The following is a 16,416-nucleotide window of genomic DNA, read 5'->3' as shown; positions in this document are numbered from 1 at the left end:
TCTCCATGATTCAATTACCGCCACCTGGTCCTGCCCTTGACATGTGCAGATTATGGGGATTACAATTGAAGATGAGATTTTGGGTGGGGATACAACCAAACTATATCACCTATAAACCAGTAATTACTCCTAGGTAAATACTCAAAAGAAATAAGTAATTATGTTTACTCAAATACATATATAAAAACGTTTGTACTGATTTTATTCATAATGGGAAAAATTTAAAAGTCAAATATCTGATAGTGGTAAAATATATAAATAAAGTAGTGTGTATTCTTTAAAGGAATGTATTCATTAAATACTATCTGTGAAGTGATGAAACAAAATAATGTAACAATAACAAGCAACAAACAATAAAGAACAAACACAATTGAACTGCCATTACATACAAAATAGACTCATTTAACAGAAATATTGTTGAGTAAAGATTAAACAGACACTTATAAAACTGTGCTCTTAAGATTTTTAATCTTCAGTGTTAGAGTTAGGACTTACAGTCAAAGAAACAAGGAAGCACTTTGCTTGGGTCATTTGATAAAGTTTTTTTTAAATTGTTCACCTTTATACTCATTATAAAAGGGAAACTCTGAAAGAAGTTATTTAGAGAGGAAGTAAGGTGAATTAATTTGTGTTTCCCTCACTTTAGGAGGCACCTGTTTTTAAAAGAATTTGGTTATAACTTAAACCTACTTCCCTGACTCTGGTAATCAAAAGTGTGCAGTTCCTCAGAAAAAGTTTACAAAAAATAAATGTTCAGATGGGCATTCAATCTCAAGGCACTGTTTGTGTTTCATAACCATCTCATATTTGTGTAAAAAGAAATAAAAGCTAATGTTTTTTAAAAAATATATAAAACTGGTACATACAAAATGACATGTCCAATCATCAAGCCTAAAATAAAAATGTAAGTTTGAGCACCCTCCCTAAAATATTCTTTATCATATATACTGTTTGATCTTTTATTTGGTTGATTTCATGTGGAATTTTTAGGACAGAGAACAAGACAAAACAAAACTATATTTGAATCATAACATAAGAATAAGGAGCGTTGAAGTGAGTATTAACTCAAGGAATGAGTGAGGGTTGGAAATATAGAAATAATCAGAATGGCACAAGTGGTAACAGAACTATCAGAAGAAAAATTTTGATTTGCTTCTACTGTGTTGTAAAGAGCCTCATTAGAATGAATGCACATTGTAAATGCACTGAAATAAGCTAAGTCAAAGACATGTGTTTCTAATATTTTCTTGTTCTTGTCCTAGAATGTACTCACCTATTATTTGCCTAGAGAAATTAACTTATCCTTCTATAAAGCTTGATTATGCATTCCTTCCTGATCACCTTATTCATGCCTCCCACCACCATTTTCTTCTTCCTCCCCTCTTTCTTACACATTTATAACACACATTATTTTTATTTGGAACATTATACAATATAATGCTGAAATACCTCATCTACTAAGGAGCAAAATCCTGAAATCATTACATAGATCATTGTGTACCATTACATAGAACATAGATAGGTACTATGGTACCTAATATTGTGATGTGTGCAATGTTGTCTCATGAAAAATTTGTTGACAAAATGATTAATTATTGACGCAAATTGACTAAGTCACTACAAAGAAAGGGGGACTATTTATGGAGGAAAAAGATTAGTTACATTTTAGACTACAGTATACCACAGTATCTCCAGGTGTGCAGATGGTTCCTAACAGGCCATGGACTGTTACGAGTCTACAGCACAGGGGTTGGGGACCCCTGCTCTAGGCAACCAACTTCACTTTTATACTTATATTTATTTCTTATTTATATAATTTTATTATATAATAACACCTATTATTTTAGTCAATTTGAAAAAAATATATATAATAAAATAAAATGCACACAAATATATTTATAAAAATCACTAATCACTAACACTAAAATATTTTCCCTTTATCTTTGTACACATTTATGCCTTTAAAAGAATGTCAATTTTTTTAATTTCTCTTATTTTCACTCAATATAAAATAGTGAAACTTTTTCTCAGATTTTATCAGTGTATCATCTTAATATGTAATATATGCTCATTTAATTATTCCACAATATTGTACATTTTCTCAACATTTTAAAATTGCAAGTCGTAATATGTATATGATACCTATGATTACATAGATATAATTATATGTAAATCTCTGGAAGTTTGTTATTTTTGTTTTGTTTTGTTTGAGTTGTAGTTTCGCTCTTGTTGCCCAGGCTGGAGTGCAATGGCACGATCTCAGCTCACAACAACCTCCGCCTCCCAGTTTCAAGTGATTCTCCTGCCTCAGCCTCCTGAGTAGCTGGGATTACAGGCAGGTGCCACCACACCTGGCTAATTTTGTATTTGTAGTCGAGACGGGTTTTCTCCATGTTGGTCAGGCTGGTCTCAAACTCCCGACCTCAGATGATCCATCAGCCTCGGCCTCTAAAAGTGCTGGGATTACAGGCGTGAGCCACCGCACCTGGCCAAATCTCTGAACGTTTATTATTTTTGTAAGAGTTTCCATACTTATCTTTTAACATTTGTATCTTCAGAAAAGATATTTCTCACTGAATATACTCTTTATAATTACATATTGAATGAATAAATTACAATTAACCGTGAAGAAATTTTGAGAAGTTAAATCACTTGATGCATGGCATATTACATTGATTACCAGAAACCTATCCTACCTAAGATGATTCGTATACAACAGTAATGGTAAATTCAACCTCCTTATCAGGGGCAAGTTTAGAAATTGTCATACAACCTAATTCTGGACAATCAGTCATGAAAAGAAGATGCCTATATCTTTGTTGATAGAAGTGTTTAACTTCTAAAAGACTGGAGAGAAAGCAAATCCTTAATTATGTCATGGGCTGCTAAAACAATCAGTATTGCATCCTGCCCAACACTGGGCTTACTGTTATATGAAATAATATATTTCATTACAGTTAAAGTAAACTTACACAATTTTTTAAAAATTTGCAACGCAAGGCATACTAACCAGGAGAATGGTTATAAGCATTTTTAAGACAATTATTCTACAATATTAGAAACACTCGCCAAAGGTAATCTACAAATTTACATTTCATTTTGCATGAATAAATTAATTGAATATGTGCCCTCACTCCCTCAATCACTGCTTTTAGAATTAAGTCCTTTACTTCTCAGTGCATTTTCTCTATAGCCTGTTTGTGCATAAAACTTTTTTTCCAATTGTAACTTACACCAATTGATACATTTAGTACCAACTTTCTTGTAGTATACGATGAGTAATTATGAACACATGAATTTCTTATTTTAAACTAGATCAATTCATTCAGCTGACATTTATTGAGTAGACATGTGAGTTACATTGTGAGTCACTGAAGGAATAAGTAAATGACAAGTTTCCTACCATCCAGGGGAGAGAGGATGATGGGCAACAATTGAAAGTTGTTATATTAAGCTTTATGTATATTTGTATTGTAGATTTTATCAAAAAATTGGCATATCTCCACAGAATAAGGATGAAGAAGGGTGTTAAGTTGGGAGAGATATTTGGCATGGAGAATGTAGTCAATTTCAAAATATCATATGCCAGTTACTATTAACACTATTTAGACAATAGCAGCAGAGACAGGAAAATATCTAACAGAATAAAATTGGCTGAAAAGATGACTGCAAGTGGCTGGTGAAAAAAGGACTTTACAAATAGAGTCATCACCTAAAAACAAGAAAGGAGGAATAGAAAGTTGAGAAGAGGAACATAGAAGTGAGGTTATAAGAATATGAGCAGGCTGGGCGTGGTGGGTCACACCTGTAATCCCAGCACTTTGGGAGGCCAAGGCAGGTGGATTACCTGAGGTCACGAGTTCGAGACCAGCCTGACCAACAAGGTGAAACCCCGTCTCTACTAAAAAATACAAAAATTATCCGGCCATGGTGCTGGGCGCCTGTAATCCCAGCTACTCGGGAAGCTGAGGCAGGAGAATCGCTTGAACCCGGGAGGGAGAGGTTGCAGTGAGCCGATATCGTGCCATTGCACTCCAGCCTGGGTGACTTAGCAAGACTCTGTCTCAAAAACAAAAAACAAATAAACAAACAAACAAAAAAAGAATATGAGCTGAGATTACAAAATATTGTGAAGACAGCTTTCCTCATATTATAGATGTAGGAAGATAAGAATAAATTTGTAAATAATTATTTCCGAATGTATATTTCTCTTTTTAGAGACTAAGAGGTTACGTTAAAACATATATATGAAAAATACAAATTTAATTTATGATGGACTTATGAAAAATTGGCATTTTTATCAATTTCCCTCCGATAAGAACTTCAAGGAAATCAAATTTTCACAAAATTTTAAATTAATTGCATGTTAGTTACGTGTGTGTGTCTACAATGAATACATATATGTATACATTTAACACTAATTGTTCTTTAGCTGGATCCCAACTTCAGGGAATATTATATGATATAAAATGAAATTTTATGAATATAAACATCTCTAATTGTAACAATGTTGTCAAGCATCAGGATTTAAAAAACACTGTAATGCAAGTAATAAGATGACTCTAGTAATGGCGAACAACTATTTCGTATTTACTATAAATAACATGCAGAGCAGTATTCTAACTATTTTAGAAACAGTATATAATTAAGCCCTTCATGCTTAATCTATGAAATAGGCCATATTTATAACATAAAGAAATTAAGGAACATTGAACATTAAGCATACATTAAAGATACAACATATATTAAACATATATTAAAGACAGAACTAGGAATAAACCCAAAATTTTTTAATATTAAAATCATATAAGTAAAGGCAGGAAAAAGAAGAAAATAACTGCAGGATTAATCTAAAAATAAATTAGAAAACAAATAAAACTATGGAGGGAAAAACAAGCGATCTCTCTAGGATATAACTGGTTCCTTAATTATGTTTAAATCACGGTTTAGTCCATAAAAAAACTAAATATATTTATAACAAATTTTACAAAAATTTATAATGAATCTGTTTGTGGTTCCATTTACTTTCTCACTGTCTTTTCATGGCCAAAATCAGTATTAAGTTCATAGAACCAATTTTGGATGTTAATAATCTTCATAAAATAATAATATATCATAATATAGTCTTTATTATGGAATAAAAATGACTGGTATTTCTAGATATAAAAAGAAGTAAAAACAAAAAGGAAAGATAGGATGGCATGCACGGTAAGAAGAGAGAAACAGATACAGGCAGGCCTGGAGATAAAGGAGCGAGAAACATGAAAACACCTGCATGAATGACATAGGTGGATAGTGCACAAAACACGGCAGGCTTTCTAAAATCCTACTTTAAATTTACTGCCATAATTGATAAAAATTACATACAAAAACTCTGATTGACTGTCATTTATCATGTAAATTGAATATCAAAGCTTAGGCTTTAGCTTTCTTAATTCAATAACATACTTACAGGAAGGAGCTGTCAAATAAGCTTAAATTTACTGTAGGAAGGTATTTCTGTGCTCAAAAAGTCCTTCTTATATGTATTAGATGCTATTCCTTTTCAATTTCTTATTTTTGTAAGAATATTTTCTTCACACAGTCATAGATCTGCTTGGTTCTGACTCCATATATGACAGGATTGAGCATTGGTGGCACCACAACATAGAGATTGGCTACGAGTATATGGATATAGCGGGGCACATTTTGGCCAAAGCGATGAGTCATAAAGGAAAAGAGGGCTGGTGTATAGAAGGCAAGGATTACACACACATGTGAACCACATGTGCTGAGGGACTTGAGTCGGGCTTTACAGGAAGGAAGATGGAAAACAGCGTGAAGTATTTGCACATAAGAAAGGGCAATGGCTATGATGTCGAATACTAGGATTGAAATAGCACCCAAGCCATAGATGATATTGATCTTGATACTGGAACAAGACAGATGAGCAAGACCCATGTGCTCACAGTAGGTGTGGGGAATGACGTGATTCCCACAGAAGGGCAACCGCAAAAGGAGAAAAACAAATGGAATAACAGACATAAATGACCTCACTAACACACCAAGACCAATCACAGAAACAGCCTTTTTGGTGAGGATGGTGCTATATCGTAGCGGGTTGCAGATGGCCACAAAGTGGTCATAAGCCATTCCCATGAGGACTGCTGACTCCATGCCAGTAAAGTTGTGGATGAAAAACATCTGGATGAGGCAGGCATCACAGATAATCTCCCTGAGGCTAAACCAGAAGATCCCAAGCATCTTAGGGATGGTAGCTGTTGAAAGGCCCAAGTCAATGGTGGCCGACATGGCCAGGAAGTAGAACATGGGCTGGTGTAGGCTGCTGTCAGTCTTGATCACAAGTAGAATAGTGAAGCGCCCTATGAGTGCAATTATGTACACAGCACAAAAGGGAAAGCCGATCCAGATGTGAAGTGTTTCTAGCCCTGGGATCCCCAGCAACAGGAAGGAGGAGGGGTGAAACTGGGTGTCATTGGGAAGGAACATCCTGCTTGTGAATGCATAAGTCCCTGATCTTTATGACTGTATGTGTGCCAATCAGCAGGAAAACAGGTAAAATTCTGCAGAATTGAAAACCAAAAAAATTCACACGATTAGAAATGTACTACATAAAGAACAATTGAAAATGTGAATTCTCAGTGAGAAGGGTCTGGATGAATTTAAGCAGTAGATGGTAATAAAAAGTTTGACATAACATATTCCTCTGTTTTAATGCTTTTCTTCTCATCAGTTTGCAATGGTCTCATCACTGATATTATGCTACAATTTTATCTTAATACCCATTTCATTTATTACCTTCTCTTACCATCACACAGAATTTACTTTCAATTCAGACATACATAGAGCTGTCAGGCCCCATAGTGATTTCTATTTCTTCCATTTGGTTAGATGGCAACACACAGGTGTTAACATACAAAATGGGTAAGAAGTTGTTAATGAAAACCCAGATTCATTAAGATGTAATCTAAAATATTGAAAATATTTTTTCAGTGCAGGTTAATTTTATTAATACATAATAGTTGCACATAATTATGGGGTACATGTGGTGTACTGATACATATGTGTAATGTGTAAAATGTGTAATGATCACATCAGGGTAATGAGGATATCCATAATCTCCAACATTTATTATTTCTTTGTGTTAGAAACATTCCAAATCTTCTCTCATGGCTATTTTGAAATATACTACAAGTTTTTGTTAACTATAATTACCCTACTGTGCTATTAAACACTATAACTTATTTATTTTATCTAATTATATTTTTGTACCCATTAACCAACCTCCCTTCGTCCCTCCTCACCCTTACACACTTCCCCACCTCTGGTAACCATCATTCTACTCACTATTTGCATGAGATCGATTTTGTTTTAGATACAACATATTAATGAGAGCAGGAGACATTTGTCTTTCTGTGCTTAGCTTACTTCAGTTTACATAATGTCCTCTAGTTCTATCCATGTTTTAAAAGAATTAAACTTGGCCCATTTATTATTATTCATTCATCATTATTACACAATAATGAAGTAAATGTAGTAAAACAGCAGCATCAACTACCATTTATTAATGTACTGTTTCCTACTTGAAATTCTATGTTAGAATCTGTGCAAATAGCAGATACCATCTCTGTAAACATATTGGAGAGCATATTTAACCACATTTTACAAAGTGTCTGAGCCTCAACTAGTTTAAGGACTCATCAAACTATATGCATGAAATATCTATAATTATAGAATCAGAAAAAGGAAATAGGAAATTAATGAATTAAAATGGAAAGAGAGTAGAAATAAGGAAGAGATGATTTGTATCTTATTTGAGTCATATTTGCCAAACTTCCCCTCCTCTCACACACAGTAACACAGGTAATCTCTTTTAAACACACATGCGTCTGAATAAGAGATATCATTATCTTTATTTTAAATCTGAGACGCTTAGATTTTGAGTGTTTAAGATAGATGAAAAACATGTTGAAGAAAAGACTAGAAAGAGAAAAATACAATCTGAGCATTGAGTTATTAGAAGTAAAAAAATATATATATATCATTTCTAAAGCTACCTAAATTGTTTTTACATATTTTCATGTACCTTACTTATGGCATTTGTCAGAGGAGTATTTTCAAGGCATTCAATCATTCATTAAGTATAATTATTATACAGTAAAAAGTCTTTTGTTCATTTTTTATCATTGGAGGATTCCAGAGCAGCAATACTAATTATGACTATAGTTTCCAGAAGACAGTCAGGATGTGGGCTAAACATTAACATGACAGAAGCAAAGCCTAGAAGAGGAGGTGATAAACAGGTGATGGGAGGAGCACTGTAATATGGATGGGGAAATAGGGAACTCCTAGAAGGAAATGGGAAACATTTGAAAAGAGGAAAGGCTAAGAAAAATTGATGTTATTTGCATGAGACACAATGTGGAATGTGTAGAACAGTCTTTCTTGTATAATGTTTTGACCTTGTAATTGAACAGTGAAGGTGTGACATGGACAACAAAAGGTGTGAAAGTAGGATTCAATTATAAAAGCATTTTTTTGACTGGGCGTGGTGGCTCACGGCTGTAATCCCAGCACTTTTGGAGGACAAGGCAGGTGGATCACGAGGTCAGGAGATCGAGACCATCCTGGCTAACACGGTGAAACCCCGTCTCTACTAAAAACACAAAAAATTAGCGCGGCGTGGTGGAAGGAGCCTGTAGTCCCAGCTACTCGGGAGGCTGAGGCAGGAGAATGGCGTGAACCCGGGAGGCGGAGCTTGCAGTGAGCCGAGATAGCCCCACTGCACTCCAGCCCGGGCAACAGAGCGAGACTCCAACTCAAAACAAAACAAAACAAAACAAACAAACAAACAAAAAACACTTTTTGTGTGTGTGTGATTTATCACTGTATATGCCAGTGGGTTTTTTTCTAATTCAATTAAACTTTCTGTATTCCTGAATAACATCGCTGAAGAACAGAAATATAGGCAATGGTCTCAGAAAGCTACAAAAACAGTATTTTTCCTTTTCAAACTTCTCATATGTAATAGAATCTCAGTAAATAAAAAAAATACTTTAGCTAATAAGTGCAAAGCTGATCATTAAAGGAAATAAATAAGCTATATATTTGTGTGTTTTTTGTAAGAGACGTAGAGGACATTGTATTCGGTGTTTGCAAATAAAATAATGGGGAAATTATATCTGTCAACTCAGATAATTATTTCTATAGTAAGACAGGGTCTGAATAGTTTGTTAAGTAGACAGTGACATGAATACCACATAGAAATAGTCAGAAGACACACAGAGCAATGAAATTGTGTAATCTTTTTACGTCATTATCATTCAGTGGACTGGCTAGATAAAAAATCTAAGGCGTATCCTCTCCATAGTATTAAAAATACTATTGAGTCTACATCTCTAGTATCTTTAAAAACAATACATTTGGCTCCATCCTATCGGGACTAGTTCAAACCATTATTGTGTCTTCAGTTGATAATAACACAGTATTTTGCAGTGCTTAGAAGTGTGAACTCCGCGGTCAGAATAAGAGTGTTGAAACCCAGCTTCATAATTAATTCATTCTGTAGTCAAAGCAAATGAACATTACCTGTTAGCTATGTGACTTTGCAGACATAATTTAACATCTCTATATCTCATTTCCTACATCCATAGAGATAATAAAGATAAATAACCCTAAATATGAAATCAGTTTTAAATAGATATTTATTTTAAGACACTTAGACCATATTCGAAAGATATTATGCTATTATTTCTTTAGATATGAAAAGACTTATTTTTTCTAAAATGTAACCCAAATCAATTTAGGCTGAAATCCAAAATTTCTCCTAGTATTATATGACCCTTCTGAGCCTTGATTCTTCTTATTCTTTAAGCTTCATCCTTAGTCTTCTTTCCTCAAAGCTTTTGTCTTCTCTTCCTCCCTTCTATTCTCCTCTTTCTCTTCGTCTATCACTGTGTCCTAAAAATGCACCTGTGAGCTGGGAGACAGGGAAGACTCCCCAGGCTTAGCACCAGGATAAAATCGGTGTTGCCTGTGTTGTTTCAATAGGCAAAGGCTTTATGAGGGCACCACTCCTTGCCTGAAAAGAGCTTTCAATAGAAAATCCCCCAGAGCCAGTTTTGTTAAGGACACAATGTCTCTAAGGATTCTAGTTTACAATCTGGCCCTGACTCATGATTTATGAATCATTAATAAACATCATTTAGATCTTTAGACTAAATTGGTTGAAAAATTTTTAACAGAAATAAAAGGCTAAATGTATGGATTGATGAAATGTCAACTAATAAAAAAACAAGTACAAGGGATGACATTATTGTGAGGCTGAAAGCCAAAGAAATTTACATTTCAGTTACCAAGGGTAAGAGAAATGTCAAAGTCTTCTTAGCTGGTGTTGGCTGACTCACATGTTTGAAAAAACAATAAGGCATGAAAAATGTTAACCTTGAATCTGGAAGAGAGAGCTATTAGGGAGCTTTGGCTTCTAAGGAGATGATGACAAATAATTTAGGTTTAGGTCAGCAAAATGGAAGAATAGACAGTCCTGGTACTCCTCCCTCACAAAATCACAAATTTAATAACTGTCCATGGACAAAAATGTCTTTGTGAGAGATCTGTAATGTAAGAGAGAAATTGCAGCCCTGTAGTGGAGCAGAGAATGAGAAAAGGCACATTGAAGAGGATAAAAGGAAAAGCTTCCCTTGCCCAAGTTACCCTCCTCCCTACCTGGCACAGTGCAATGCCAAGAGAGATCCCCTCAGCCCAAGAGTTTCTTCACAGGTGAAAGAGGGTGCAAGCAAAATGAGGCAGATATATATGCAATGGGATACTCCTTAGGCTTAAAAAAGAAAGAAGTTTGTCATTCGTAACAGCATGTATAAATATGGAGGTCATTTTTAAGTAAAACAATTAATTCATATAAGAGCAAATGATACGTGATCCCATTCATATGTATGTGGAATCTAAAAAAGTCAAACTCACAGAAACAGAAAATAAAATGAGTAAAAATGATGGTTACAAGAGGCTAAGAGGTGGGGAACTGGAGAGATCTCATTAAGGACACAATCTCTGTTAGGTAGGAAGAATAAGTGCAAGAGATCTGTTGTACATCATTATGACTACAGCTGACGATATAATATATATTTGAAAATTGCTAAGTGAGTATAGTTTAGGTGTTCCCATATCCACAAAATGATTAACATGTGAAGAAGTGTAGCCTAATACATCTATTCCACAACATATTTACATATATATATATAGTACATCACGTTGTGCACCATGAAGATACACCATTTTTATTTGTCAATTAAAAAAAAAAGTAACAGAGAGTGAGCCTGGCCAAAGATATATATGTGTACACACACACACACACACACACACACACACACATAGAGAGAGAGTCAATTCTCATTCTTTTCAGTAGCTATGTTGTGTTAACTGAGAGACGAGAAAAAAAAAAGCTAGGTAGACAGAATTAGGGCAGGTACTTAGTGAAATTCTTTCAAACAAAAGAGCAGCCTGGGGAAAAATAAAGCTACAGACACAGATAAGGGCGTAAGGCCCAACATAGAAACGTCTCTGCCCTTTGTGTAATACCTCAGGCTCCAGGGAAGAAAAACTTCTTTCCTCCCTTTTTACAGACATGTACACGGCGAGCTCTGTTGAGCATATTTCTCTCTTTTCTAGAGAAGACATGCCCGCAGCTGTGCAGATAAGGGAAGTTACACAGGCAGCTACACAGATAAGGGAAGATTCTTATAGAAACAATTGTATTCAACTGTGAAACAGCAACCCTGTTGGACCCCCTCTCAGCTGCAGGGAGCTTTCCTCTTTCATTTATTAAACTTCCGCTCCAACCTCACCCTTGGTGTCCACACTCCTTATTTTTCATGATCTTGAGACAAAGAACTCTGGATAACACCTCAGAAAACAAGACTACTTCATAACCATTGCCATGAACACTGAATTAACAAATATGGAACCATTCATTACTCCTCCTAAGGTTAGGTTTCCACAAGCTGCTGGTCACAATATTTTTGTCAGTCAATCAACACATAATCTTGTTTTGTGGGTAGTGCTGTTTAAAAACTTATTATTTAATATGTAGTTCTTAAAAGTAAGTAATTGCACAGCTTTTTAATAATTTAAAGCCAGGGGATTTGGAAGCCATTTGCATTATAAAGGTCTACTTGCTAGTGTCCTTGTATAATAAGCCAGTCTCATCAGCATTGAAAACCTGCTCTTTCACGTAATTACTTTCCTGTATAACCCTTAGCAGGCATTTAAAAAATTCTGTAGCTTCCTGATATGCAGAACCTACCTCAGTTGCAAGATTAAACTTTTTCATGCCTTATCGTCTTTTCAAACGTATACGCCAGCCAACACCAGCCAAGGAGAGTTTGACATTTTTCTTACCCTGGGTAACTTTAATATAAATTTCTTTGGCTTTCAGCCTCACAACAATGCTGTTGCCTACACTTTTTTTTTTTTATTAGTTTACATCTCATTAATCCACAAGTTTAGCCTTTTTTTCCTCCATTAAAAAACCTAACTTCAACAAATTTAAAGATCAAAATGGCTTTTATTAATGAGTTGTGAAGCATGAGGCATCCCATTTAAAAACAGAAGGATGCCTGGCAAGGTGGCTCATGCCTGTAATCCCTGCACTTTGGGAAGCTGAGGCGGGTAGATCACTTGAGGCCAAGAGTTCAAGAACAGCCTGGCCAATGTGGCAAAAACCCATCTCTACAAAAAATACAAAAATTAGCACGCCTGTAGTCCCAGCTAGTCAGGATGCTGAGGCAGAGACTCACTTGAACCCCAAAGGTGGAGTTCGCAGTGAACCGAGATCACACCACTGCACTCCAGGCTGGGCGACAGAGTGAGACTCCATCTCAAAAAAAGAAAAGAAAAGAAGTAAAAGGAGTTCCACTGGATAGGGGGTAACAGTTGTTTTTTGCAAACCAGGTTGAGGGTTGAGCAGGAACAAAGAAACAGGATAACACAAAATGAAAATTGGTCAATATGAAGTTACTTTTACTTTCTTCCTAAGAGTTAAAGCAGAGGGTATTTCTTAATCATGCCAGCACAGACTGGGCCTTTTCTGATTGTTTCCTGTGACTATCTTATTTTTAGGAACAACTGGTCTGGTTGGGGATTTCTGTGATTCTTTAGGGTTTCTGTTTGATTACATGGTACCTAGCACAAGTGACTCCATTTTGGTTTAGTCTGTTGGGACCTAGGGCAGGAGCTCACTTCAAAACAATGGCTTCTCATAAATTTTATTTAACACACATTTTTCCACACCTTTATCACACATCATAAATGCTACTGAAGCATTTTCCAAAGTGACATCATATACAGCTAGATAAACTTCCTTCTTTTTCAAAGGAAACTGTATTGTTGTTCATCAGCTTTGAACTCACAACCAACAGCACTATAACTCATTTTTGGATGAAGCTTACCTAGCAAAGTTATTTTCTCCATAAGGTACAAGATGGCCTCCTTGCAATTGGAAAAACTTGATAGCACTTCAGCATTACACTTCAGGGCCATTTAAACAGTGGGATCATCAATAAGAAGCAAAACATGAGAAAAAGGTTGCACTAAGTAAAAAAGGACATTTGTTAATAGCATAAAAGCCGAAACTAGAAATCATTGCTTCCTTGTTCAACCTCAGCTGAAAATTATATTTTGATGTATTTCATATAATTAATTTCTATAACATTTATTCTAAAGAATCATGAAGGAAATAAAGTGTATATCACAACAAAAAGCTTGGATTATGCAATAAACTTGTAAAGTCTAATATGTTTTAAATATTTAACATAAATATGAAAATTATGAAATAAAATTAAACCTAATATTAATGTAACATGAATGATGCTAGTGTTTTAATATTTTTCTATATTAAAAATAAAAAGCGTTATTTAAAACAAAGAACTGAGGCATCATCTTTCTTTTCTCAACATATACATACGATAATTTTAAGAACCAACAATTCTGACATTCAGGCAATCCTGCTGAGAGACAGTCCCCAGAGACAGTTGAGGACCCAATGCTTCCTCCTTCTTAACTGTCCTCTTATTAAGGTATTAGCTCTAAAGAGTTACCCTCCAAGGCTTCTTTCTCTGACACCATGGGGAGGCCATCACCACTCCAAGACCATGGGGCCTTAGACACCTGGAAACTATCTATAACTGAGCTGATTTGGAAAAGCTGTAAGTCATAAGAGAACAGGTGGCTCCCTCGGGCCAGGTGGATTTTCATCCTGATATGCATGGGACCGCTAGTGAGGTAAAGCGGTGCTCACTTGCTCTTTTATGTCATAAGCTAGGCCTGCAATAGGCCGATGGAAGGTTTCAGGACTCTATTCAGAGCGGACAGGCTCTGAAAAACAGGCTTGTGTAAGATTTCTTGGGTCAGCTGCTACCATTTGGGCTTGTGGGCTTGGAAGAGGGTGCCTCTATATCACAAGCAGTGGAATCTCTACTTTGTTATGAGTTGGGACCAGACTGTAACTTTCATTTAGGGTATGTTTGAGTACGGGCTTTTCTACTTAGTTAAGTGCATCAAATGAAGGCTGATGACAAAAATAATGGAAGTGTAGATGTATCAGCCCTATATTCTTTGGAAATCCATTATATTAAGGCAATGTCTCCTGAAGTTCAAAGCACTCTGCAATGCATTATGTCATTTTACATTTAAAAGCACTGTGGGGTATACATCTTCTAAGGTTTAATGTAAAGATCACAAACTTTATACTTATACTTGGGTTCAAATTCCAGCTCCATAAGTTCATGGTAGAATAGCTTTGAGCAAACTAATTGAACATTCTTAGCTTATTTTCTTATTTGTGTCATAAATATGATTACCTACCCAAAATCTTCCTTAAGGGATAATGTCAACAATGCAACTAACATAGTGGTTAGCAGCAATTCATGTTGTTTTACATTATTTTTGTGAAGAGATGCATATAGGATGTAAGATTTAGCCAGAGACATCATAAACCATTATATTATTCCTCCTCAAAAGCATATGTGACTTTCCTTCCCTTCATTCCCTCATTTTCTTCATTATGTAGTTAAACTAGGAATAAAATGCTGACAATTAAATTTTGTTGGCGACTGATTCCTGAGTATGTCTCAAAACTTAACATGATAATCAGAAAATTGTTAATGCAATACAGTGTTTGGGATTAGTGTAGACTATAATAAATTTATACTGATTCAAAGTAATTTCAAACCAGTTGTCTTCAATTTATATTGAAACAATTTACCAGAAAATAATTATATTTCCTTACATTTCCCTTTCCTCTTTTTCTTTATTCATTCAGTGGAACAACAACAAGCAAATATGTGGAAAGACATTATTTCTGTCAAATAAAAATTTTCAATATTATAAGGAAGATAAGTATGCAGAAACGTAGAATACAATATGACAAAATATAGAAGATGGGTAAGCGTAAATATCACAGGGACACCAAGAAGGGGTGTTAAAGGTGGCTTGAGGTAGTTAGAAAAATAATCTTAGAGGATTTGATATGTGAGTAGAGTTTTCTACAATTCTGATTACAATTATTAAGGGTTTTATTTTATTTTAATTTTTTTAGGATAAGATCTCGCTGTGTCTCCCAGACTGCAGTGCAAGTGGTGCAAACATAACTCACTGTAGCCTCAAACTCCTGTGCTCCAGTGATCCTCCCACCTTGGCTTTTGAGTAGCTGCGACTTCAGGTGCGTGCCACCACACTCAGCTTATTAAGGGATTTTATGTGTGAGAAAGATTATGAAGAACAAAGACACAGGGTGATCATTTTCATAAATTGAGTAGATGACCAGTTCTCTGTGCAGAGAGATATGGGGAAAGGTATTTTGAATGGTTAGAAAGATTTTTGAATATTTTACAAGAAAAGGGAGTCCATATCTTACTTGTAAACTCCTAGTTTGTATTTTTAAAATAAATACAATGGTAACATTGCATTGTTCATATACTTACATTAAACACTCTAAGTAATACATACATACATTGAATACATTGACTGTTAAATAAGTCAAACCAGTTATATGTCTAAATTGTACTCTATGCTCATTTCCATTTATCACTCATTTTACACTCCTACTAAATTGGGTATGTATTGGTTTAGATTGTTTTTTGAGTTTATGAAATTTTCAGTACAAATGCGATTAAATTAAGTACATACCTGAAGGTTTGAATTTTTTGTATATTTCAATATGAATGAAAGCAATTAAATTCTGCTCAGTTTTATTTGAATAGCTTTCATATCTGTTTATATAATGTCATATTAATGTTAAGTGCTGCTGAGTATAGTATACTATAAAAGTACCACATATCTTCTAACAACAATTTTTTATTTTATTTTTACTTTACATGTAATAATTGTATATATTTCTAAAAC

The 16,416-nt window shown here is 34.8% G+C and overlaps 1 protein-coding gene across 1 annotated transcript; it reads right to left on the bottom strand.

Moving 5' to 3' along the window:
- Window positions 1-5,553: 5,553 nt before the first annotated feature.
- Window positions 5,554-6,489, bottom strand: LOC466368 (olfactory receptor 52E2-like). The gene has a single exon (XM_009459788.5). It carries the CDS (start codon window positions 6,487-6,489, stop codon window positions 5,554-5,556), a length of 936 nt encoding a protein of 311 aa, XP_009458063.5.
- Between the last annotated feature and the right edge of the window lie 9,927 nt (window positions 6,490-16,416).

Source organism: Pan troglodytes, chromosome 9 (genome assembly GCF_028858775.2).
Source record: "Pan troglodytes isolate AG18354 chromosome 9, NHGRI_mPanTro3-v2.0_pri, whole genome shotgun sequence".
Taxonomy (NCBI): Eukaryota; Metazoa; Chordata; class Mammalia; order Primates; family Hominidae; genus Pan; species Pan troglodytes.
The sequence above is the reverse complement of the archived record's forward strand: the minus strand, read 5'-3'. Positions and strand labels throughout refer to the sequence as shown.

Excerpts from the sequence above, each read along its gene's own strand:
- LOC466368 (XM_009459788.5), bottom strand. The coding sequence starts at position 6,489 with ATGTTCCTTCCCAATGACACCCAGTTTCACCCCTCCTCCTTCCTGTTG.